This window comes from Hemicordylus capensis, chromosome 3 (genome assembly GCF_027244095.1).
Source record: "Hemicordylus capensis ecotype Gifberg chromosome 3, rHemCap1.1.pri, whole genome shotgun sequence".
NCBI lineage: Eukaryota > Metazoa > Chordata > Lepidosauria > Squamata > Cordylidae > Hemicordylus > Hemicordylus capensis.
Window position 1 is genome coordinate 21,453,548 of NC_069659.1, and position 24,277 is coordinate 21,477,824.

Consider the following 24,277-nt stretch of genomic DNA (forward strand, 5'->3'; position numbering starts at 1 on the left):
ACTGTGGCTAAGGATGATGGGAGCTGTAGTCCAACAACAACTGGAAGGCCAAAGTTGTGCAGCCCTGGATTAGCACAACGGCAGCCATGACAGATAATTTCCCCCATACAGTTTTACTTGCTGTTGTAAAAATATTGAAAGTCAGAAGTGTTTGCTGATGTACTGAAGATCACCCAGAAATCTACCATTAGATCCTGATCCGCTTTCTACCTTCCCCTGATCTACATTCATTTCAAACCTAAAAAGCTTTGTAAGAGCTGTACAGACCTGCTTTTTGTGTTTGATTAAGTAAGTTGGTTGGTTTTGCTGTGCATGGTAAAAAAGATGCAAGAGGCTGTATAACTAGTTTCTCAATGAAATGGCTGCATCTAATGAATTGGCCCTTTCATTTAGCTGTTGCGTATTTCCCCTATTAACACCTACATTGTCTATGACAGAAAAACAAGGCAAATTAATGTAAGCTGCCCTGAGGCAGTAGGAGAGACATTTCCCAACCACCACATAAAAGGATGTGAGTCAGCGTGAGCTGGATTTGCTACTCTTTCTCCAGATGCTAACCATGACTCTCTTGTCCACAGTTCCCAGTTCGAATGCTGTAGTAAAACCGATCCCCTCTTGTCATTTTCGTTCTATGATTAAGGAATGAAATGACTGACTATTGCAATTTGAGCAAGATGGAGGGGAGGCCTTTTTAGAGCAAGAGGCCCATCTGTCTGCATTTGCCGCTCTGCTGTGGAAAGTTCCTGAATTTCTATGTGTTTATATGCACAGGAAGGGCCATGGTTCATTGGAAGTGTATCTGCTTTGGATGCAGGTCTGAGCTTCACTCCTTGGCTCTCCAAGGTTTCAGGAAGAAGCCTAAAAACTTGGAGAGCCATTGACAGTCAATAGGAGGAGAGCTGGTCTTGTGGTAGCAAGCATGAATCGTCCCCTTTGCTAAGCAGAGTGTACCCTGGTTTGCATTTGAATGGGAGACTACATGTGTAAGATTGTAAGATATTCCCCTCTGGTAAGAGCACCTGCATGCTTGCATGCAGAAGGTCCAAGTTCTCTTCCTGGCATCTCCAAGATAGGGCTGAGAGATACTCCTGCCTGCAACCTTGGAGAAGCCGCGGCCAGTGTGTGTAGACAATATTGAGCTAGATAGACCAGTGGTCTGACTCGGTATATGACCACTTCCTATGTTCCTATGTAGACAATGCTGAGCTAGATGAACTCTGTATAAAGCTTCCCTTGTTCTTATACAGCTGAGTTGTACCTTGACACTCTATTACGTCCAGTTCACGGACATTGTTGTGAAAAGCTGTTTTCCTGTGTTTTGCCCTTGGAATCGACTTTGTATGTGACTTCAGCGCTGGTTCACATGTTCTGCATCAGGTGATCCCCCTTGACTATTTGATTACATAATGTGATTGCTTGGTGGCTCTCAGCAAATGTATTTACTGTCTCCATTAAAAAACATTGTGCTTTGAGTTGACATTCAGTGACAGTGAAAGAGATTTAGCTGTGGTTATTTGTTTGCAGAGGCATGTGATGGGAACAAGTAATGAACATGCATATACAAACTGGTCCTTGGTTAATTTTTGTGTAATCATTTAATTTGAATTGGAGTGAAGAGAGATATGATGATCTGTGGTTTATTGCTATTAATTTATTCAGTTAGTATGGATTTTTTGTTCTTGCACAGTATTTCCCAGCCTTGAGTCCCCAGATGGCCACAACTTCCATCATCTGCAGCAACAACGGCCAAAGGCATCCACAACCATATGGGAGTTGAGGTCCAACAACATCTGGGGATGCAAGGTTGAGAACTTCTGATCCAACAGTGCATCCTCCTTTTCGGAAACATAGTGACCAGATTGTTCTGCAATCTGCAGCATTACGAGGGTAGAGTAAGAGCTGAGCCCTCGCAGAGACTGTTGCGGAACTCCGCAAAGTTGCCACGTAACTGATTGCACATGCACATGCAGGGGGAGCAAATTTTGCGGCTCTCCTTCCAAAAGTATTTTATTGCATCCGGAAATATGTCCCTGAAGGTTGTATAAGATGGGCAAGCTCTTGGAGCATCCCCCTTGGTTTGGGTCATGGGGAGCATAAGCCAGACTGGCCCTATGGAATGTTGGTGAACATTCTAACTTTTCAAGGCCAGGTGTTTACCAGACCAGGAAGTTTTGCACACCTGGCCTTTAGCCTGCATCTCCTCCGAAATGGAGAGGGGTTGTTCACATTTTGGCCAGAATTACCCCGAAGTCCCTGTGAGCTATCAGGGAGCACTTCACACACAATTCGGGTTTTTCACTGTGCTTTAGAATGTGGCCCGATTTATATCCGGGCTGAAAAATCCAGTTTTTGCATTTTTATTTTTTGTTGGCAGCTTCGAACTTGCATAAAAGCCTCTCAGGAAACCCATGGTAAAGCCTGCTGTCTGGGAAAGCCCCTAAGATAAAGAGGGAATGCATCTGCCTTAGGTGGTCTGCTCTTTAATTCTGTCTGTCTATCTATCTATCTATCTATCTATCTATCTATCTATCTATCTATCTAATTTGTAAACTGCCCTAAACTTCCATCTCTGGGTGGTTTACAGAAATATAAAAGAAATCAAAACAAAAATTAAAACCTTACAACAATTTAAAACCACAAGTCTAGCTAAAAAGCTTGGGTGAATAAATGTGTCTTTAGAGACATTTAAACGTTGTCAGAGATGAGGAGGCTCTTATTTCAGCAGGGAGCGCATTCCAAAGCCTCGGGGCGGCAACGGAGAAGGCCTGTCCCTGTGTAGCCACCAAACGAGCCGGTGGCAACTGCAGACAGACCTCTCCAGGGGTGTAGCTATAATTGAGCAAAAGGGTTCAAAGAACCAGGGGCCTCAGCTCCACCCCTCCCTATTTTCTTCATTATCTCCCTCATTCTGAGGGGCCGCCAGAGAGAGCGGCGAACACGGGCCCCCTCTCCCTTAGCTACGCCCCTGAACCTCTCCATATGATGTCAGTGGGCAATGGGGCTCGTGGCGAAGATGACGTTCCCTTAAATACCTTTCTTCTGGCTGGATAAAGTTTATCTCTGTGTTGTAGAGTTATACCAGGTTTAAAAAGCCAGGGTAAGCCGCTGCAATCATACTAAAGTGATAGTAGAAGGAGTATCATGATGGGGCTTTGGCAAGGGCAGGGAAGAGCTGTGGGGCAAATGAGCAGGCACCTATTTCTTATTTCTTTGCACTATTGACTGTGCAAAACTTTAGAATATCCTTAGGCTTGTGGCCCTTTGCCAAGCACTGAACTTTCAAGCTGTTGTTATCAGTTCCACAGACTCACAACCTAGGGAATGTTATCTATACAGCTGCATTCTAGAGTTTCACCTAAACCTCCCCTAACAAAATGTACAAGGTCACTACAGTAAACAGTGAAATCAAAGGAGGGGCAAATTCCACAGGCTTACCTGGGACTGGCGTAAAACACACTGGAGGAATTTGACATTGTATGTCAGGGTGTTGGGAGAACATGCTGGTGGGTCTCCCCCACTCCCTGCCGCCCACCAAATAAATTGTATTGACATGCAGAAATTGAGAGCATGTGTTTAAAATATAATCTGAAGGCCATTTCACCAGTGATACCAAAAATGGCCTTTTAAAGTGTGAATTTTGTTTTGAAGTTCATGTCATGCAGCAAATGGGCATTCTTAATTGTCTGGATGGATGAGAGAGAGACTATAGCTCATGCGTTGCTTGCAGAATGTTGCATGTTCAATCCTTGACATCTCAGGTTCAAGCTGGGAAGGAAGACCAGTCAGTGTAGATAGTTCTTACCTAAATGGATCAAAGTCTGACTCAGAATAAGGCAGCTTCATATGTCTTTTATTTATTTTTACATTTATATCCTGCTCTTCCTCCAAGGAGCCCAGAGCGGTATACATGGTTATGTTTATCCTTGCAAGGACCCTGTGAGGTGGGTTAGGCTGAGAGAGACGAGACGTGACTGGCCCAAAGTCACCCAGTGGGTTTCATAGCTGAATGGGGATTTGAACTTGGGTCTCCTCAGTCATAATCCAGCACTCTTTTATGACTACACCATGCTAGCTCTTAATTCAAATGATAGTTTCTAGAAATATAAGTGTTATCTATTGCTAGCTTTTGTCACAGAAAAGCTTAGCTCTCCTCTTCTTTTTATACTGGAAAATGGAGAATATGGACACTTGAAAACATTGACTGACATCCAGACCAATAAAGCATTGGTGCAGTGAACAAACACGCAGCATGTACTCCAGAGGAGGACTGATTCTTGTCTCTCTCACTTTCCTCCTGAAGCCCGAAACTGTGACTCCTGGAATTATGTCCCTGTGGGCTGCACCAACCTCAGGGACATAGAGTAGGGGAGCACAGTGGTCTTCAGATGAATTGGGAAATTGATGAAAACCACCCCTCCTCTGGAGTGCATGCTGTGTGTTTGCTGTGTTAAGCTGGATATCTGAAACTCTATTTAAAATGTTCATTTATTTAATATTTATTTGAGGGGTCACAGTACAGAGCACAGTCAGTGCTAACAAGATATAAAGCATGGAGAAGTTAGAGTTCCCAGAAGCAACTTGCTATCCAAATATATCTTTCCATAAGTGTCTCGGAGAGGACGGTAGTCTTATGCGGAAATCACTTTTACTGAAACACATAATGAAGGGATATCATCCAGAACGGAACTTGGCTGGCTTGGTTATTCCTTCAGACAAGCAGACACGATATTTGTTTCTCAGATAATGCTGCATAACTTCATTTTTGATACCAAAGTTCTTGTTGGATGATTTCCAGGGCTTGGCTACTTCAATTTGTGCTGATACAAGCATGAAAGTAATTAGAAACTTGTGTAACATATATTTCTTTACGCCATCAAAAATAGACAGTAGATCTAGATTAGGGTCCACGACTATGTTTTGCCCAGTGGTTTTGACATTTTGGCATGCAGCTTTCTCCAACATTCTGTTACGACGACTCTACATTCCACCATATGTGGTGGAATAAATCTAGTTTGGTTCAGCCTCTCCACTCTAGACCAACAGTTTTGGTTCTGTGGCTGTGATATAATTGTGCAGATGGAGGAGATATTTCAAAATTTCAGGTTTTCTTGTGAAAATGGCCTCTGGCTTGTGTGAACAGCCTGAGTGTTATTTCAAAGGGCACTGTCCTAGTGCTATGTTCAGGAAAAGAATAGATACAGTAGATAGATATGGCTAACTGTATTGTGATAAAAGATGTATGTGGGTCTGTGCATCACTGTGTGCCACATGCAAGCACAACTGGTTTTTGTCTGCTTTCATCCAAACAATAAAAGTATTGTTTTACTTCATGGCATGCAAGTAGTAGATGTGATTTAATAGAATACATTTTGGGCTGCATTGATAGACCTATAGTTTTCAAGTCATGAGAAGTAATTGTTTACTTCTATATAGTTTTTTATATAGAAATATTCAATATTGAATATTCTATATAGAATATTCTATATTCTATGTTTACTTTCTATAGTTTTCAAGTCATGAGAAGTAATTGTTCACTTTATTCCACACTAATTGGATCTCATCTGGAGTGCAGCACTTCAGTAAAGATGTAGACAAATTTGAGCAGGGTCAGAGAAGGGCAGCGAAGGTGGTCATAGGGCTTGTTTTTCCAAACAAGCCATATGAGCAGGGGTCAAGAAATGTTGACTTGGTTCACCAGCCAGACAAAATATTTTACTCGTCAGATGATTCCTTGAGCTATGTTGGTACATTACTCCTCAGGATTTATTTTTTCACTTGTCAGTAATCATTTTTCACTCATCATGAACTAGTAGACTAGTGAATTTCCTGAGCCCTGCCTGTGAGGAAAAGTTGGAGGAAATGGGTATGCATAGTTCAGAAAAGAAAAGACTGACGGGAGATGTGACTCTTCAGTACCTGAAGAATTGTCACACACAGGATGTTAAAGACTTATTGTCTGCTCTCCCGTTTGGGAGCTAAACTATGCCCCCTGTGTCTGATGTCATTTTAACTAACTAACTATGTCAACTATGTTAGATGTATACAAATTTACTTAGTTAGTTAGTTAGTAAGTAAATTTGTATACCGCCCTATACAAAAACATCCCTGGGAACATTACCTGTTCTCCCTCTTCCTCACTGGAGGTCTTCAAGCAGAGACTGTACAGCCATTTGCTAGAGTATAGCCATCTGCTAGAGCCATTTGTTGGCTCTAGCTCTGGATTTCCTCCATCGTGCAGGAGGTTGGACTGGATAGCTTGCAAGGTCGCTTCCCATAACAATGTTGCTCAAGAATTGGGATTCAGTTCTAGAATCTGCCAAGTCCCCTTTAGCTTTGAGATGTCTAACTTAAGGCATTCCTGTCATGTCTTGTTTGGGCTTCATTCCATTGCCCTTAGACTCTATGTATGAATGAGTGAGTGAATGTATGAAATGAAATTCCCATGCCTCCTCTCTGCCTTCTCACTCCTTTTCTATGTTAGCACACAACACTACCCAGATGCTAACTTGCCATGGTGTCTGCAGATCTAAGTGTGGTGCCTCAGACAGGTGATGGATGGATGTGACCAGGAGGAGCAGCGAGCGAGCAGAGTGGGGGCAGGTGGCTCCCACCTCCTTGTGGTCGCATCTGTCTGACTCAGGCAGGTGATGGACTGATACAACCAGGAGAAGGGGGAGCTCACAAGGCAGGGGCAGGTTGCTCCCTTCTTCTCCTGGTCACATTGGTCCATCACCTGCTTGAACAAGGTGGATGTGACCAAGAGGAGGAGGAGGAGGAAGCAAGCAAGGTGAGGAATCCTGCCCTGCTGAAGGGCAACAAAGGGCAGCCTGGCTTCTAGGGAGGTGCACGGAACTGCGGCGGGGAGGCTTGGAGGTGGCGGGGGTGCTGCTTTAAGAGTGGGGGAGGGTGCACTTACCCCTCCCACCATTTCCCCCCTGCTGGCGTCCATTTTTTTTAAAAGCCCATCGGGGCGGCAGCATACCTCTCTGCCGCCCCATTGCCCCCATTTTCCGAATATGACCGGATGTCTCCTACGTGCCTGCGTGCACTGGCACATATGTCAGAAACTTCTGGTCATATCTGGAAAATTGGGGCAACGGGGTGGCAGGGAGATACACTGCCACCCCAATGGGCTTTTTAAAAAATGGACACCGGTGGGGGGAAAGCAGCAGGAAGGGTAAGTGCACCCTCCCCCGTTCTTAAAGCAAGACACACACACCCTCTTTTGAACTGGTGGAACCACTGGTTCTTTGAACCCGTTCCGTGCACATCCCTACTGGCTTCTAAATTTTGGAGCTGCTTCCTAGAGCCAAAGGAAATTTGTCAACACCTTCTCATCAGCCTCCACCCTCAGAGAGTATTTTGACTGCTGAAAAGAAAAGCTGAAACACAGAAATCTGCCTTATACTGAGTCAGACCAATGGTCCATCTAGCTCAGATTGTCTACTCTGACTGGCAGTGGCTCTCCAGGGCTTCAGGCAGGGATTTTTCTCAGCCTTACCTGGAGATGCCAGGGATTGAACCTGGGGCCTTCTGCGTACAAAGCAGATGCTCTGCCACTGAGCTACAGCCCCATTCCCCAATCATGATCTACTGCTGAAAACAAGGTTAGTGAGGATCCTTCATTAAACCATTCCTGGTGTCAGACTGAGGCGAGATGAGGCAACTGGCTTCAGGCAGTAGATTTGGGGTACAATGAAAGAGCATCAAATGGTCTATTTTATTTATTTATTTTTCCACCAGTGACGGAGAGCCTGAGGTACCATCTGAGGATGGCGCCATAGCCCAATGGTGGAGCGTCTGCTTTGCATGCAGAAGGTCCCCGGTTCAATCCCTGGCAGCATCTCCTGGTAGGGTTGGGAGAGACCCCGGCCTGAAATGCAGGAGAGCTGCTGCCAGTCAATGTGCTCATTGCCAGTCAATGAGCTAGAAGGACCAATGGTCTGACTAGGTATAACATGGCTTCCTATGTTCCTATGATTTTTTTTAACCTACTGTACCAATTCTTTTTGGGTCATCTCTAGCTGGCATTTGTGATTCTTCGCCCAGGCTTCTGAGAGTATTGTTTTTACTGCTTCTGCCTTGTGTTTTATGTATTTTTAATGGGTTATTAAAATTTTAAATAGAGATATTTTTATGTTTATATTATCTGTACTTTTGTATTTTCATTATGTATCATTTTAATTTTTGAAATCGTCTGTACCTCTGCATTTTAGTTATCCATTGTTTTAATTATATTGTAAACTGCTTTGAGACTATTTTCTTGAAAAGCGGTATACAAATCGAACAATAAATAAAAAATCCCTAGAATTTCCTCTCTGTTGCAGTTCTGTGGCAAGCTTTGTCTAGGCACCCTGTTCTTATTGCACCAAAATGTATTTCAGCATGCAGTCATCCCTACATGTAGGCGGACATCCAAAACTATGCGAGCCACTGACAAATATGGATACACTGGATGTCCCCTCACAACTGCTTTGCTCATCCAGTAATACTTAAAAATTATTCAGAAGCCACAAACCTGAATCACCACAGGAAAAGTGTTCAGGTGAATCGTTTACCGAGGAATAACTTTTCTCTTTCTGCTTTCCCCCAGTAGGCCCTGCATCAGTTTGCTATACCTCCAGTACTCCTGCTCAGATACTGGAAGATATTGGCTGTCTTTACACAGACTCCCAACTGTTTGGCAGCAGGCAAGATGGTTCTCCGTTAATGGAAGAGGCAATCAGTGGTATTGAAGGTAAGTCCTCGTTCTTGTCCTGGTGAACTCTGGCTGTGTTCCCAGCTGCTGTTAGGATTCTCATATTGTATTTTCATGATGAATGGCGCTCTTTGGATCCTTGGTTGACAACTAGCATTGCTGGCAGCAGGGGCGGCCCTTTCATGAGGCGAGGTGAGGCGGTCACCTCGAGCAGCAGATTACTGGGGTGCCAGCAAAGCAGCAAGCTGCTCTCCACCCTGGGGAGCTGGGAACTGAGCTGTTCTTGTGGTAGCAAGCATGACTTGTCCCCTTAGCTAAGCAGGGTCTGCCCTGGTTGCATATGAAAGGGAGACTTGATGCGGGAGCACTGTAAGATATTCTCCTCAGGGGATGGAGCCACTCTGGGAAGAGCAGAAGGTTTCAAGTTCCCTCCCTGGCTTCTCCAAGATAGGGCTGAGAGAGATTCCTTCTTGCAACCTTGGAGAAGCTGCTGCCAGTCTGTGTAGACAATACTGAGTGAGAAGGACCTATGGTCTGACTCAGTATATGGCAGCTTCCTATGATCCTATGACCCTTGCAAGCTTTGCAAAGAGTGCCTCTCTTCACATTTAAGAAGCACAGGGAGAGAAGAGGAGGCTGCTGGAAACCTTCCCTCCTCCTTGCCCACACCACTTTCAAAGCCTGCAAGGTTCAGTTTCGAAAGGGGCCTGACCTGATCCCCACCAGGAATGTGGGGTAAGGCAGCATTCAGCATGCTGCAGCATGTTGAATACCTTGTAATGCCCCTGGCAGGTAGGCTGCTCGATGAGCAGTCGAGGTCTCTTCCCTTCCCAAAGTGGCCTGCCATCACTTCCCCCAGCTCCTCCATCTTCCTCCTCTCACTGTCTCTATTCAGACGTCACACCAGCCATGGCTTGTGCTACCCATAGTTAAGAACCCACCCCATGGTTTGAACTTCCAAATAGACAACAGACAAACCATGTTTTACAGTTGTTGTCTACTGAATCATGTTACACCTCTTTTGGTCCAGCTGCACTGGTTACCAAAATGCTTCCTTGCTTGATTCAAAATGCGGACTTTGACTTTTAAGCCCCAAAATCCGAAGGACTGCCTTCTCCCATATGAACTTGCCCAACTCATGAGATTGGCCTTGAGCCCTTGCTCTGACCCACCCATTGACTGAAATCCAGTTGGCAGGGCCTTCTTGGTAGTGGTGCCCTGCCTCTGGAATTTCCTTCCTAGGGATACCCACTTGGCTCCTCTTGTGGCCATTTTTTAGACTGCTAGTTAGAACATAAAGGATTTTGCTGCTGTTTTTATTATGTTTTCTTAATTTGGGTATTGTATTGTATATAGATGTGTTCCCTTTCTAGCAGAAATGTGGGGTAGAAATAACTTCTACATGCTCCACTTCATAAATTCACTCCCATCTCTAAGATGCAGCAGCCTCTTGAGGTACAGCAACAGCCATACATGTGGATTGTCAATAGTTTGTCAGTCCAGGCATAAGAGAAAACCATGGCTCGGAATGTGTCCTGGAAACTGGCTTCAAAACCATGACCTGATATCCATTTTTGGCAGTTCCTTGCAAACCATCATTTGTAAGGTGGCATAGGTTCAGACACACTAGGGCTGGTTCAGATGTCACACAGTAGGGATGTGCACGTACCCGCTCAGAGACCCTTTTAAGGGCCTCCAAACTGGTTTGAACAACCAGCTGATCTGCTGGTTCAAAGGCAGGGGGTCGGACTTTAAAGGCAGGGGAGAGTGCTCTTACCCCTCTCTCCACTCCCCCCACCCACCAGCACTCCATTATTCAAGGCTCCTTCAGGGCGGCAGCATTCCTCCTTGCTGCCCCGTCCCCTCTTTGTCCGGTGCATGGCGCATGTGCATACGCACATCATGTGCACACACTCACCCAACGCACATGCTCATGCACTTGGCACATGCACACACGCAAGGTACTTCTGAGTAGTTCCGGGCAAAGAGGAGACAGGGCGGCAGGGAGGTATGCTGCTGCCCCGAAGGAGCCTTGAATAACTGAGCGCCAGCAGGGGAAAAGTGGAGCTAGATGGACCAAGGGTAAGTGCACCCTCCCCCAACCTTAAAGTCTGACTCCCCACCCCTCCACCCAAGCCTTCGAATTTCCCTCGCTTTGGTTAAAGCTGGGCTCCATGCAACATCTCTGAGCTGTATGGTAATTAAAAAGGATTAATAGATGTCTCGTAAGGAAGTCCTTGCATGTCACAACAGGGCATACAGGGCAAGGGGGAACTACATTCCAGCAGAAGAGAGCTGCAAGAGAAAAAGGACTCTGAAAAAGGGCGATTGTAGGATTAACCATCAGTTTTGTTCCTTTAGAACAGGCCAGCTCAACCTTGACCCCTCCAGCTGTTTTTGGACTACAACTCCGATCATCTGCAGCGACAGTGGCCAATAGCCAGGGATTATGGGAGTTGTAGGCCAACATCTACAGGAGGGACAAAGTTGAGCAGGCCTTACTATAGAGGGAAGAGTCAGAGGAGGAACATATATAGAGATAATAAATATAGACATAGCAGAGCCAGCGTGGTGTAGTAGTTAGAGGGCTGGACTAGGACCAGGGAGACCCGAGTTCAAATCCCCATTCAGCCATGATACTAGCTGGGTGTCTCTGGGCCAGTCATGTCTCTCTCAGCCTAACCTACTTCACAGGGTTGTGAGGAGAAAACGCAAGTATGTAGTACACTGCTTTGGGCTCCTTGGAGGAAAAGCAGGATACAAATGTAATAATAACAACAACAACAACAACAACAACAACAACAACAAGCCGACCCCTGCACAGAGCATCTGTGCACTCTCTGGGGCTGGCTACCTCTCTCCTCACCGCCCCAGTCTCTGGCCGGGCCGAGTGCCGCGGCTTGGCCCGCCGCCGCCTCGCCTCCGCAGCCGGGCCAAACCCGCTGCCTCTCTCCCCCCACCCCAGTCTCCGCCGGCATGCCTCCACGGGCGGGCCCACCGCTGGGCTGAGAGCCACCGCCGCCACCAGCGGGGCCACCAAGAGCCGCCGCTGCCGCCAGCGGGGGCCGCCGAGAGCCACTGCCGCCATCTGTCGGGCCTGCCAACCCCCACCCCAGTATCGGGGCCCGCTGCGCTGCCGCCTCCTCGCTCCTCGCCCCTCAGCCTGTCCTCCCCATCGCTGCCAGGCCAGCCCGTCAGCGGCCATGGCCGCCGCCGCTGTTCTCCTGGGTGCGCCTTACCCAATCAGGCGCCCCCGCAGCCCAGCCAATCAGCTGCGCTGCCGGGGCTCACGTTCGAAAGGCACACCCAGGAGAATTAAATATATAGATGATGATGATGATGGTGGTGGTGATAATAATAATAATAGGTCCTTGGGAAGGACTCGATGTCTGGATAAAACAAACCAGTCAATTACACCTGTCTGTGTAAACAAGAAATAATAATAATAATAGTTTGAATGTTTCCATGTTTAAATTTTTATTGATTTTATTATAATAGTTTGAATGTTAGTACAAGAAGTATAAAAAGAAGACCAGGAGAGAAAAGAAGTCACTGAAGATGGCATGGGGCCATAGCTCAGTGGTAGAGCATCCACTTTGCATGCAGAAGGTCCCACTTTCAATCCCCAGCACCTCCAGGTAGGGCTGAGAAAGACTCCTGCCTGAGACCTTGGAGAGCCACTGCCAGTCAGTGTAGATAATCCTGAGCTAGATGGACCAAAGTTCTGCCTCGGTATAAGACAACTCCCAAGTACCTATGGAGAGAAAACTGCAAAGGAATACTGTACTTCCCCACCTTCTTATTTATCACATGTGAATGCATCCCACCCATTGTCCAATGAGCTCAGTATGGCTTCCATGAGATTTCCTGCTTTGGTCCTCACTGTATCCCTCTGAGATAGTTTGGGCTGAGAGATCATGAGCCTGTCCTGGGCCAGCTGGGGACCCTTCATGGCTGAGGTGGACAATAGGATAATGAAGGGGTTCTCAAACCTGGATCCCCAGATAGTGCTGAACTAAGTCCCCTCACCCCCATCTTTGGCCATTGTAGCTGGGAATGATGGGAGTTGTAATCCAACGACCTCAGGCTTAAGAACCCCTTGGGTAATGAATGGGAAAAGACATGAAAAGATGGCTCCGCTTTTCTTTAGAAGCTGTAGTAATTCCAAATTCTCCTTCCCTCTAATCTCTCTCTCCTTCCCTCTCTCACTCTTTCTCTCTCTCACTCTCGCTATAGCTGAAGACCCTCTGTACAACTTCCACCCTCCAAATCCCCTCCAGGTCTCAGAGGTGGAAATGAGAGGTTCGGAGGACGTTGCCCCTGGCACTGTGTTACAACGGTTGATCCAGGAGCTGCGCTATGGCAACCCAAGCGAGAACATGAACCTGCTGGCCTTTCAGCAGCAGGCCACAGGCAGCGCAGGACCGTCCAACTCCACTGCCAGCACACTTTCTTCTTCCACGGAAAACCTCGTGCCGGAAGACCCACAAATGGTCCAGCAGTCAGCACGCCAGGAACCACAAGGCCAGGAGCATCAAGGGGACAATACGGTGATGGAGAAACAGTCCAGAGGCTCCCAGCCTCAGCAGAACAACGAGGAACTCCCGACGTACGAAGAGGCCAAAGCCCAGTCTCAATTTTTCAGGGGCCACCAGCCCAGTGCTGTCGGGCCAGGTTTTTATGTGGCTGGCACTTCCTGTCCAAAATCAAGGACAGAAGGGAGGCCTACTTTGGCCCGGGCCAACAGTGGGCAAGCCCATAAAGATGAAGCTCTGAAGGAACTGAAGCAGGGCCACGTGCGGTCCTTGAGTGAGAGGATCATGCAGCTGTCGCTGGAGAAGAATGGCACAAAGCAGTATCCCTCCATCTCAGGGAGAAACAAAGGGGTCAAAACCAGTGGGCCACCCCCTTCCCAGGCTTCCGGAAAAGGCATGGATCCAAGGGGGCCACCACCAGACTATCCATACAAAAGCAAGCAGGTGGCCTCTCCTGTGAGCAAAACTCAGGAGCAAGGGATGTTTTTTAACGACCAACATTCTGGAATAATCCAGGAGACTGTGAAGCCCTCTTATTCTGCTCCACAGCCGGCAAGAACGGAAGCAGCTGTTGTCCGATATCAGCCCCCTCCAGAATATGGTGTGAGCAGGTAATTTTGTAACCTCTGTGATTGCCTTTCTTCAAACTTCTTTCAAAAAGATTTGAGAAACTGAAGCAAGACTTTGGGCAGGTTTCACATGATTGCCAAGAAGTCCAAAAGAAGTCTGGTGCCCAGGAAGAAAGATCCAAAGAAATCTGGTGCCTAGGACAATGTCAGGGACCAGGAGCACGTTCTCCCGGAAAGCGTGTTGTCCAAACCCACCAAAGTCCAGTTCCTGAGCTTTCCACCCAGCATTCTCCATTCAGCTGGTTGGTTACAAGTAGGCAGGGAATTTCAGGTGTGTTGGATGAAAGGCTCAGGAATCAGACTTGGGCAGGTTCAGATGATATGCCTGCTAGGAGCATGTGCTCCCGGTTCCTGATATTTTCCTGGGCATCCAAGTGATCATGTGAACTCGCCCTTTGAGGGTACAAATAAGCATCCAGCAGCAGTTGCAGGTTTGGGAACTGACTTCTTTGCTGTAAAGCAGTGGTGTGTGTGTGGATTTTACAGACAAGCATGGGGATCAGTGTTCCCTCTAACAGGGATTCCCAGACGTTGTGGACTACAACTCCCAGAATCCTCAGCTTCAATGGCTTCTGCTTGGGGATTATGAGAATTGTAGTCAACAATATCTGGAAATCCCTGTTAGAAGGTACACTGATGTGGATGATATGCAACCTTCCCCCACCCCTTCTGCAACCTGTATCGCTGCAGAAGCTGTCCCCTGTTTGTGTGTTGAATCTGGGAACCAAGTAGCTTAGGGAGGGGCAGTCATAGCAGAGACTTGGCAGGCAGGCAGGAGTGCTTAACTCTTTACCTGCCCGCTACTTCATGGGAGAAAGTGTTGTGGGTCACACTTTTAGTCCAAGTAGGGCAGTTACCTATGTGGACCCAGTGCTCGGATCAGGTCTGTGGTGTTCCTAGCATAAGGCTGAGCCAAAATGCCCCTCTCCCATTTTGTTGCCTCATTATCAGGGCGCAAAGCAGAGGGGGCCATTTTGGTTACTTCTGGGGAAGATGAAAAGAGGTCCTTCTTGGTGGCCACAGCGGCACAGGCTGGCTGGCGGCTGCCATTCTCCTCCCCAGAAGTCCCCTTGGCCTGACAAGAAGTGGTGACAAAGTGTAATTCCAAGAGGACTTTGTGTGCAACATGGAGATTTCCAGACTCCAGAAGGAGTGTCACCAGTACCAGCACCTCCTTGAAACCTCCAGGGTCTGCCCTGGTTGCATATGAATGGGAGATTAGAAGCCTGAGTACTGTAAGATATTCCCCCTCAGGGGATGGAGCCGCTCTGGGAAGAGCAGAAGGTTCTAAGTTCCCTCTCTGACTTTTCCAAGATAGGGCTGAGAGAGATTCCTGCCTGCAACCTTGGAGAAGCTGCTGCCAGTCTGTGAAGACAATATTGAGCTAGATGGACCAATGGTCTGACTCAGTATATGGCAGCTTCCTATGTTCCTGTGTTCCTAAAACAGGGGGCAGGAATAAAAGGTAAGCAGCGGGGTATTTTCAGGCCCCTGAACTTCCTCCCCCACCCCCACCCCCACCGCACCCCCGCTGTATCTTAAGCTCATCTCAGGGGTGCATTTCCTGAAATGGTAATGTGGGAAATGGCACTTTAGCCCACACTTTGCTGTTGGCTGTTGTTGTTGTTGTTATTATTATTTTACATTTTATATCCCACTCTTCCTCCAAGGAGCCCAGAGCAGTGTACTACATACTTAGGTTTCTCCTCACAACAACCCTGTGAAGTAGGTTAGGCTGAGAGAGAAGTGACTGGCCCAGAGTCACCCAGCAAGTCTCATGGCTGAATAGGGATTTGAACTCGGGTCTCCCTGGTCCTAGTCCAGCACTCTAACCACTACACCACGCTGACTTTTGTGCTCCTGAACTGTACAGAATGGCATTTCCATTCTGTCCTATCTGCACATGTTTTGAATCTCCATTGAAAACGTAAGGAGAGTTTGTGTGTTCTAATCTTCCAGCCAAAAAATTATGGCTTTCAAAGAAAAGCGAAAATCCCTGTTTATGTAAGCGAGGCAGCAACAAAGGAATGGAAGAGAAAGGCAAACGGGGTCAGGTTTGGGTTATAGTCTCAGGAAGTTCGTTGTAAGAGGATTCCGGCTCCTTCCAGACGGGGGCTTTTCCAGGTGGCAACCACATGGATTTGGCTCCCGACACTTGCAAGCCAGGCTGGGAAGGTGATGCATCTAAGGGTCAAACTAGAAGATGGTGGTGACATCAAGTGATTTATGGTCAGATCTCTCATGGCTTTTAGCCCTTAGTTGAAACCAAGGTCAATTGTGCCCCCACTTGGGAAGTTTAAAAATATAAATTATAAAAATATGAATTTAAAAATATAAAATATAAATTTTACATTCAAAATATAAATTTTAAATATAAGTTTAAAAATATAAATAATAAGGAGCTGCAGTTCCTTGTTCTAAAACTGCATCTCCTGGGTCAGGATCAACTTAATGAGGTTGAGTGCCTGTAGTGTTTCATCCACCACCCTCTTATAATACTGTCTCATTAAGATTGGAATTACAGAACACAAAGTACATTCTCCTTCTCAAATGTGATACAGTCCGCCCCAATGTCAAGCGAGGATTAAATGCAGGGGGAGGGAAATTTGCCCCTCAGATGTTGCTACTGCAACATTGGGGGAAAGTGTGTAAATCAGGAAAATCACATGGTGGAGAGGTTTCAGCTTGCTGCCTCTGGTGCTGCAGCCCGAGTCTGATTTCCCACATCACTGCTTTTATCTTTAAAAAAAGGAAAAAAAGATGAGCACTCCAAATAACTGAGGGAAACACCACTTAGTATGCTGGCTGCTGCCTGTTCACTTGCCACTCACCTGAGGGAAATGGCTACTTGGAACATAGGAAGCTGCCATATACTGAGTCATACCCTTGGTCCATCTAGTCCAGTATTGCCTGCACAGACTGGCAGCAGCTTCTCCAAGGTTACAGGCAGGCTTCTCTCTCAGCCCTATCTTAGAGATGCTGCCAGGGAGGGAACTTGGGACCTTCTGCCTGCAAATGCTCTTCCCAGAGTGGTCCCACCCCCTGAGGCGAATCTCTCTAGGTGAGCGACAGAAGGCAAGGCTGCTGTAGAAAACTGGCTGCTCGTGGAATCCTTTGTGCAGGCCCGGCTGCTTCTTTTCGGTCCAGGGTTAGTTGTTTTAAATATGTTCTGTGAGAGGCTGGATGTAGTTCGTGACCAGGAGAGTCTGTTCTTTCTAAAATCAGCTTGCTTGCTGCTGCGGGGTGCACTAAGAGCCTTGTACGGACAGGCTGAGGCTCTGCACTCGGCACAGTTGTATACACAATCGGAGGGAAAGTTTCAAAGGCAAGCCTGGGGCAAACGAGGTTTGCAAACAGGAGAGAAGAACTGTTCATCCCGTGGAGCAGCACGCTTAGCAGCTATACATCAAAAGGAGCAGCACAAAGAAAGGTTTGCTGGGAGGAAACACTCACGGGCACGTCTAGTTCACCATGCACCCCATGTAGAGTGCAGGTCCCGATTCTGTGCAGAACACAGGTCCTGGTTCTCTTCTGGACCTGGACTTGAATATTCCTTCCTGGAACCCTTTTCTTGAGCTACAAGCTGGGCAGTGTGGGTGCTGTGCTTCACAAGAGTGCAGAAAAAGTGCGCAATGGGGTAGCAGGCTTCAATTTTTTGAGAATCTCCGTTTTCTTTCCTTTTTTTAACCAAGTTTCTAGCCTTCATTGCTGCAAAGAGATGCTCAGAAATGGTGTGGCAGTGCCTGCTAAAAATATCAAAAGCCAGAGAGATTGTTAACTCGGATTTCTGTAGTCAGTAAGATTTTACAGAACAGCATTTTTAGGTGCTGAGGTTTGGGGGTTTGTTTTTTTAAAGTTTGTTTGTTTGTTTATTTGTTTGTTTATTTGTTTATTTATTACATTTATATACCATACCATCGAAATGGCTCTGAGCATTTATAGGTCTATAAATAACATATATAACCCATGTTAGGATTTACTCCTCAGCTCAAAAGTCACTTCCCACCTTTGTGTTGCCTTCCACATCCACAACTAAAACAATGCCTGCATTTGCTCATGTTTGACCCTTGCCATCTTGGTCTTTTCCAGGGGGTGTGCCAAGGTTTGAATGGGCCCTGGGACACACAGTGAAGGTGAACCCCATCTTCTTCTTCTTCATAGAGACATGATTGGGAGCCTAAGGAGCAAGCTGTCTCCCAGACGGTGGGCCCCTCCCTTCTCCCAGAGACCCAGGGACATTTGTCCACCTGTATGCAATTGTGGCTGTGTCCCTGGTTTCTCCTTTCCCTTTGCTGACTCCTCCACTATTGGAATTTAGATCCATGGGGCAGATCTCTCTCCCTCTCGTTTATATTACTCTGTCAAGCTATATGACTAGTAATGAGGTTGACTCAGATGTTGTCTGAGAATATTCTGCTCTAAATCGAGGCAAAGGAACTCATTCCCAAACCCCCCTCCCAGATTCCCCCCCCTTTTTTTTGCTGCTGCTGCTGCAGATTTTGTGGAAATGCAGCTCTGGCCATTTTAATTTTCCATGCGTCCCCTGGAGCTTTTACACACATGGCTGTTAGTTCGAATCTCCTCCCGAACGGAGGGTGCCAGTCCACATATCAGCTTGATTAACCCCAAAGTCGGTGCAGGCTCTCAGAGACCAGCTCAGACACGACTCTGTTTCTCTCCACATTATGGCTTAGCTTGAATTATGTCTGGCGTTAAAAAATCCTCTATTTTCAGCAGCTTTGGGGGGGGAAACCCCCAAAGCTTCAAGTATGCCCTGCTGTTTATTTGTGATGTGTGGAAGGGCCATTGCTGATAATTAAGCTTTTGTGGGTTGTTTTTTAAAAAAATGTTTGGGTGGATTTCCAGGAAATTCTGCGGGGGGGGGGAATTTTTGGGGGGTGGATTTCCAGAACTATCAAGTGTCAGCACAAGTGCCCCCTCCCCCTCGAGCCTTGACACCTGGAAGGAAGAGCGGGATGGGGTGGCCAAAATGACAAGGGAGGCTCTCCCCTTCAGAGCTCTTTTGCATTTCAGCCGGCCAGTGCATGCTTCCTGAAGCCTTCCTCCCACCGCTCTACCACACACCCCCTCGGATCTGTGAGGGTCCTCGTGCCCAGTTCTTCTCCTCCGCCCGCACCATCTCAGCTGCTGCTGGCAGCCCCCAGCCCTTCCATCCTCAGTGAGTTTCCCAGCAGCAGGCACTGACTACAGACAGCTTGGAGGAGACCAGTCAAGGAGACAGGCTTTGCAACAAGCGGCAGACTCTTGGCCGTTTCCATTCCCAACTTCTCTCTTGCAGAGAAAGTCAACACGGGGAGGAGGGGACATTGTTTTCAGCTCATTGGTTTAGTTTATTACGATCTAAGATCAGTACAAGGGCATTGTTTTGTAACTGACTCGGGTGGGGATAGAGGGTGTCGGTTTCCTAGGCTGGAAGGGGAAGTGTTTCCTAAATGCATCCAAGGAAGACCCCTTTGCAGAGGATCAATTGCTTTCTTGGCGGCTTGTTGCTCTCCATTCCTGCAGGATCAAGTCCACACCCCACCCCACTGCACACCCCACCCCACTGCTCGCTAAGTAATAGTGAAGAGAGTGGTGTCTCTTGCCTCCTCTTGGGATGTGATTGGTTGGAGAGAAAACCCGGAGGCAGCAGTGGGAATACACAAAGGAGAAAGATCTCAGGGAATGCAAGGAGGAGCTGACGGTTATGTGGACGGTCCATCTAATCCACCAAATTAAACTGCCTCGAATCTGCTGCAAAGTAGATTCGCTCCTTGGATACTCCACAGCATAAAGCCATGTGTGAATAACTCCCTGGCAACGATGCTACAATATAAAGTGTCATCCCAGGGGGCTGATGGAAAATTCAAATGGCAGCCTCCAGCCACTGAATGGAGTGCCACTACTACATTAACCCCCACCCCCAAGTTTAATTTTGTACCCTCCCCATAACATTTCCAAAATGGGCCACCCACAATAGCTCCTATGAATAGGACAATGAAATGGGGAGGGCAGCATTTTGAGTTAGCCATGAATATTAGTAGCAAATATTGTTACCAACAGTGAGTTCCGGCAGGCAAATTATCCCCACGCAACCCTCCCCCTGAAAATCATCATCATCATAATCATCATCATCATCATCATTGAATAGGAATCAAATAAATAAATAAATAAAATCATCATCTTTATTTGTTAGCTGCCCCATAACAAATTGTTCTCTGGGCGGCTCACAATACCACATTAAAAAACATCCAATAAAAACACATAAAGCACGACAAACAAATCACAACACAAAACAAAGTACAATACAAAAGTTTATAAAACTTATAAACTTTTAGAAAAATCAATTTTAAAAAGCTTGAGTGAATGGAAAGGTCTTCACCTGGCATCTAAAAGAATAAAGTCTGTGAAGAGGAGGCGCTGTCCATCAATACCCAAAAAACAAAAATAATGGTTTTCAGTAAGCGTAGGAGATCTTATAAATGGTCAATCAGTGGTAGGAGCCTTCAACAAGTCAAAACATATAAGTATCTGGGCCTCATATTCCATTCGAGGAATTCCTGGAGACCACATTGTGAGTTTGTGACTGCAAATGCTCAAAGATCCATTGCAGCTATTAAGAAATTTTTTTACTCTAAAGGCGCTCAGAACATCCCGGCAGCACTAAGGGTATATCAGGCGATACCTCGAGCTCAGATGCTATATGGTGCCCAGATTCTTTTAGCTGGGAATTTACAATCTTTTGAAGTTGTTCAGTCAAAATTCTTACGGGACATCTTCCAACTCCCCAGCTGCATCCCGAACGCAGCTTTGCGTTTGGAAGCAGGCATTATTAGATTAACTGCTCAGGCCTGGCTGCAAGCAGTCTTATATTGGCTTAAACTTACTAGCTGTCCCCAAGGGCTAGGCTCACTAACTTTGGTGGATGATTTCTGTTCCACTTGGAGGAGGAATATACATGACACCCTGGGTAATTGTGGCCTCTTGGAGCAATATATACGATCGTTAAATTATGATCAGGCAAAAAAGATCATTACACAGAGGGTAAGAGACATAAAAAAGCGGAGTGATCTCAGCCTGATTGCTTCCAGATATAATTATCTCAGCTTTTCAAATTACCCGAGGCCAGCTGCGTACCTTACACATTTGCCTACACCCAGGCTGAGAAGGGTCTTCTCTCCGGCCCGTTTTCATGTCCTCCCTTCAGCTGTGTTGGAGGGCAGATTTTGAGGGATCCCTTTGGAGGAACGTATGTGCCCATGTGGAGCTGCCGAGGCGGAAACATTAACACATACCTTGTTTAACTGCCCTTTCTATGATATTGCCCGTCCCATTCAGATCGCCCCCAATCAAAAGAAACATTTGGATTGGTCTGAGGAACATTTTATTGTTTATTTTTTAGGAGATAGGCATGAAGAAGTTACTCATGGGATTGCTTGCTTTTGTTCAGAGGCATGTAAAATAAGGTGACTGCAAACTGGTTTTTAAATTTTTTACTTATGTCATTGTATTGTACTGTATGCTCTTTGCTGTAGTGTTTGTTTGGTCGTTGACCGTAAATAAATGAGTTCGAGTTCAAGTTTAAAAGAACAAAGTGACGGTGCCAGCAGGTGAGCCTCACTGGGGAGGCTAATCCCTAAACGGGGTGCCACCACCAAAAAGGCCCTTGCTAGTTCAGTCCTTTATGCCTCACCTCCCACCTCTTTTTCTCACCTAGCCGTCAGTGCCAGCCACCTTTTCCACTGATGCCCCTGCAACAGCAGCACAGCCCCATGTCCTCGCAGGCCTCCTCAATCACTGGCTCTTTGCACTCCGCGTCTTTGCCGCCCCTGTCAATGGCCACGGCATCCCAGTCTCTGCCTCCCACTCCGCCAAGCCAGCAGCAGCAGCAGCTCCTTACACCGGATGCATTCACCATCGTGCAGCAAGCCCAGCAGATGATGGAGATGCTATCGGAAGACAACGAGGCCTTGCAGAAGGAGCTGGAGGGCTACTACGAGAAAGCCGACAAACTTCAGAAGGTACGTGGCACAAGCTGGCGGGATGGGCCCCTGTTTCCTGCCCCTGCTTGTGGCGCGGTAAATGTATTTACTTACTGAAAAGAAGTATAGAATTTGAGAGTTGGCAGCTCAGAAAACCATTAAGGCAGGTCCAACTCTGAATCACAGGCCTAGAAAGATGGTGAATCTGACAGTGCCAAACAAACTAATTTTAGCCCTGTTCTGTAGCTAATCAAAGGCTCTTGTCTGTGAGGAGGGGCTATAGCTGACGTCTCAAACTACAGCCCTTCTACATATGTTGGCCTACAATTCCCATGATCCCTGCCTACTGGCTATTGTGACTGGGGGTGATGGGAGATGTAATCCAGCAACAGGGGGAGGGTCGTTGTTTGAGATACCTGGATAATAGCCTACTGGTAAGCAATCTGCTTTGTATCCACAAGGTCCTGGGTTCAGTCCTCCGTATCTCCAAGCAGGACTGGGAAAGGCTCCTGTCTGAAACCCTGGAGAAACGCTGCCAACCAGTGTGGACAACTTGGATCTAGAGGGACCAAGGATCCAACTCAGGATGGCAGCTTAATATTTTTGTGTGACTAAGAGAGAGGGTTTGGCATAATTAACTGCACATTTTAAAGATGGGGACGGAACTGATAGCTTGCCATAGAAGCCGCAGAATTATGAATGCCTGTGAAGGCGTTCCACTTTGGCATCACGGTAGGAGAATTCTTCCTGCAAAATCATGTTAGTGTGAAAATTGGCACGCTCTCCTGGCCAGCACACAAAACTCTCTTTCAAAAGCTGCAAGCCAATGACAGACTGACGTGCATCGCTAACTAGCTTTTAATGGAAAATCTCTCTCTCTCTCCCTCTCTCTTTTCAGTTTGAAATAGAAATTCAGAGAATTTCGGAAGCTTATGAGGACCTGGTTAAGACCACCACCAAGAGAGAGTCCCTAGACAAGGCCATGCGGAACAAACTTGAAGGTGAAATCAGAAGGCTCCATGATTTCAACAGGGATCTACGTGGTATGTTCTTTTACAAAGGTTTTTTTTTTTAAATTAAGTGTGTTGCTCCTAAACAATCTCGCTCTTAAACCAGGTAGATTGGCGTATCTTGGTGCTTTGCAGTAAGTTCAGTAACGATTTCTGACTCTAAATTGAAGGACTTCAACCACAAGAACACTCACATACACACACCCTCCTCCTCCTCCTCCTCTTCCTCCACCACCATGAGAGAGACACTTGCTGCCTCCACTGCCTGTCCTGGCGCACTGCAGACAGAATCGTATAAAAAGACAGGAAGCAGAAGAGGAAATGACATTAGGGCAGCAAAGTAGCCATTCCTAGAGGGTCTGCTGCAGTGTTCTCTGTAACAGGGATCTGCAGATGGTTGTTGACTACAACTCCCATAATCCCCAGGCAAAGGCCATTGCAGCTGGGAATGCTGGGAGTTGTAGTCAACAACATCTGGGAATCCTTGTTACAGGGAACATTGGTCTGTTGTGCTCTGCTGCCTTTTTACCATTTCTTTCTTTTCATTATTAGCTTGGTGAGAGAGGTAGGAAGGTGTGTGCCAGGCTAGGAAAAGAGGAGGATCATCTCAGCGTGGCTTTTGAAGGAATGGTGGCTGTGCTGTCACTCTATATAGAGCTGCTCGAATGATTGTGGATGGTAGAGGGAGGCAGGTAAGATGGAAGGGAGCAGGAGGCATCTTTCTGTTCTCATGTTGCCCAAAAAACCCACCACTTGAGGCGAGGGCCTTATCTCGCTTCATGGGCCACCCCTTACTGTTGTTACCTAACAGGCGCTTCTCTCATCACAAAGTGATTTGTTGCTTTAGCGGCTCCTTCTCCAATCCAGATCTCTTCAGGACAACCTCTGGATGATCAGCCATTTTCCAAGAAGAGGCATGCCTACCAACTTCCTAAGGTTAGAGGGCAGATGCTCCCTGGTTCAGCTTCTGGAAGGAGGGTGCCAAGATGCCATGGCCAGGAGTCTAGCCCCTGAGCAGCTTGGCCTAGGAGCATCCAGCTTCCAGCCTTAAGAAATTGGCCAGCGATGACCTATAAGGCTGTCCCTAAAAGCCAGTCTGTAAAATCAGTCCCTGGTCCTTGGAAAACAAACCCACTTGCTGCCGTCCATTATAACTTGCAATATAGGTGGTGGAAGAAAAGCAGTTTGCAATTTTAATTTTTAAAAATGCCTGGAATCTGATGTTAGGAAATCATAACTATGTCCACATCTCTAGACATCATTCATATAATTCCTACCCCAGATTGGAGTTCACTGTCCACCAAGGTGTCTACTCCCGCCATATTGGACCTAGACTCTCCAGTATTTGGTTAGCCACAGCGCCACCTATTGGCTGCACCTTCTCACTGCATTGCCACTGTGGTCAAAGATTCATCAGAGGGAT

General features: G+C 46.8%; 1 protein-coding gene and 1 non-coding gene across 7 annotated transcripts in view; one reads left to right on the forward strand and one right to left on the reverse strand.

Moving 5' to 3' along the window:
- AMOTL1 (angiomotin like 1) overlaps positions 1–24,277 on the forward strand; it is a 97,734-nt gene that overhangs the window by 42,212 nt on the left and 31,245 nt on the right. For 5 of the 6 annotated variants that reach the window (XM_053309617.1, XM_053309616.1, XM_053309612.1 and 2 more), the window contains 4 exons: positions 8,594–8,737; positions 12,935–13,844; positions 21,580–21,883; positions 22,743–22,887. In XM_053309617.1, coding sequence (XP_053165592.1) covers positions 8,710–8,737; positions 12,935–13,844; positions 21,580–21,883; positions 22,743–22,887 — 1,387 coding nt within the window. In that variant the 5' untranslated portion in view covers positions 8,594–8,709. The remainder of the gene's footprint in view (positions 1–8,593; positions 8,738–12,934; positions 13,845–21,579; positions 21,884–22,742; positions 22,888–24,277) is intronic. The other variant, XM_053309613.1, reaches the window with a different exon arrangement.
- Positions 7,503–7,574, reverse strand: TRNAT-UGU (transfer RNA threonine (anticodon UGU)). Its single transcript has one exon. It is a non-coding gene; the product is annotated as a tRNA-Thr (tRNA).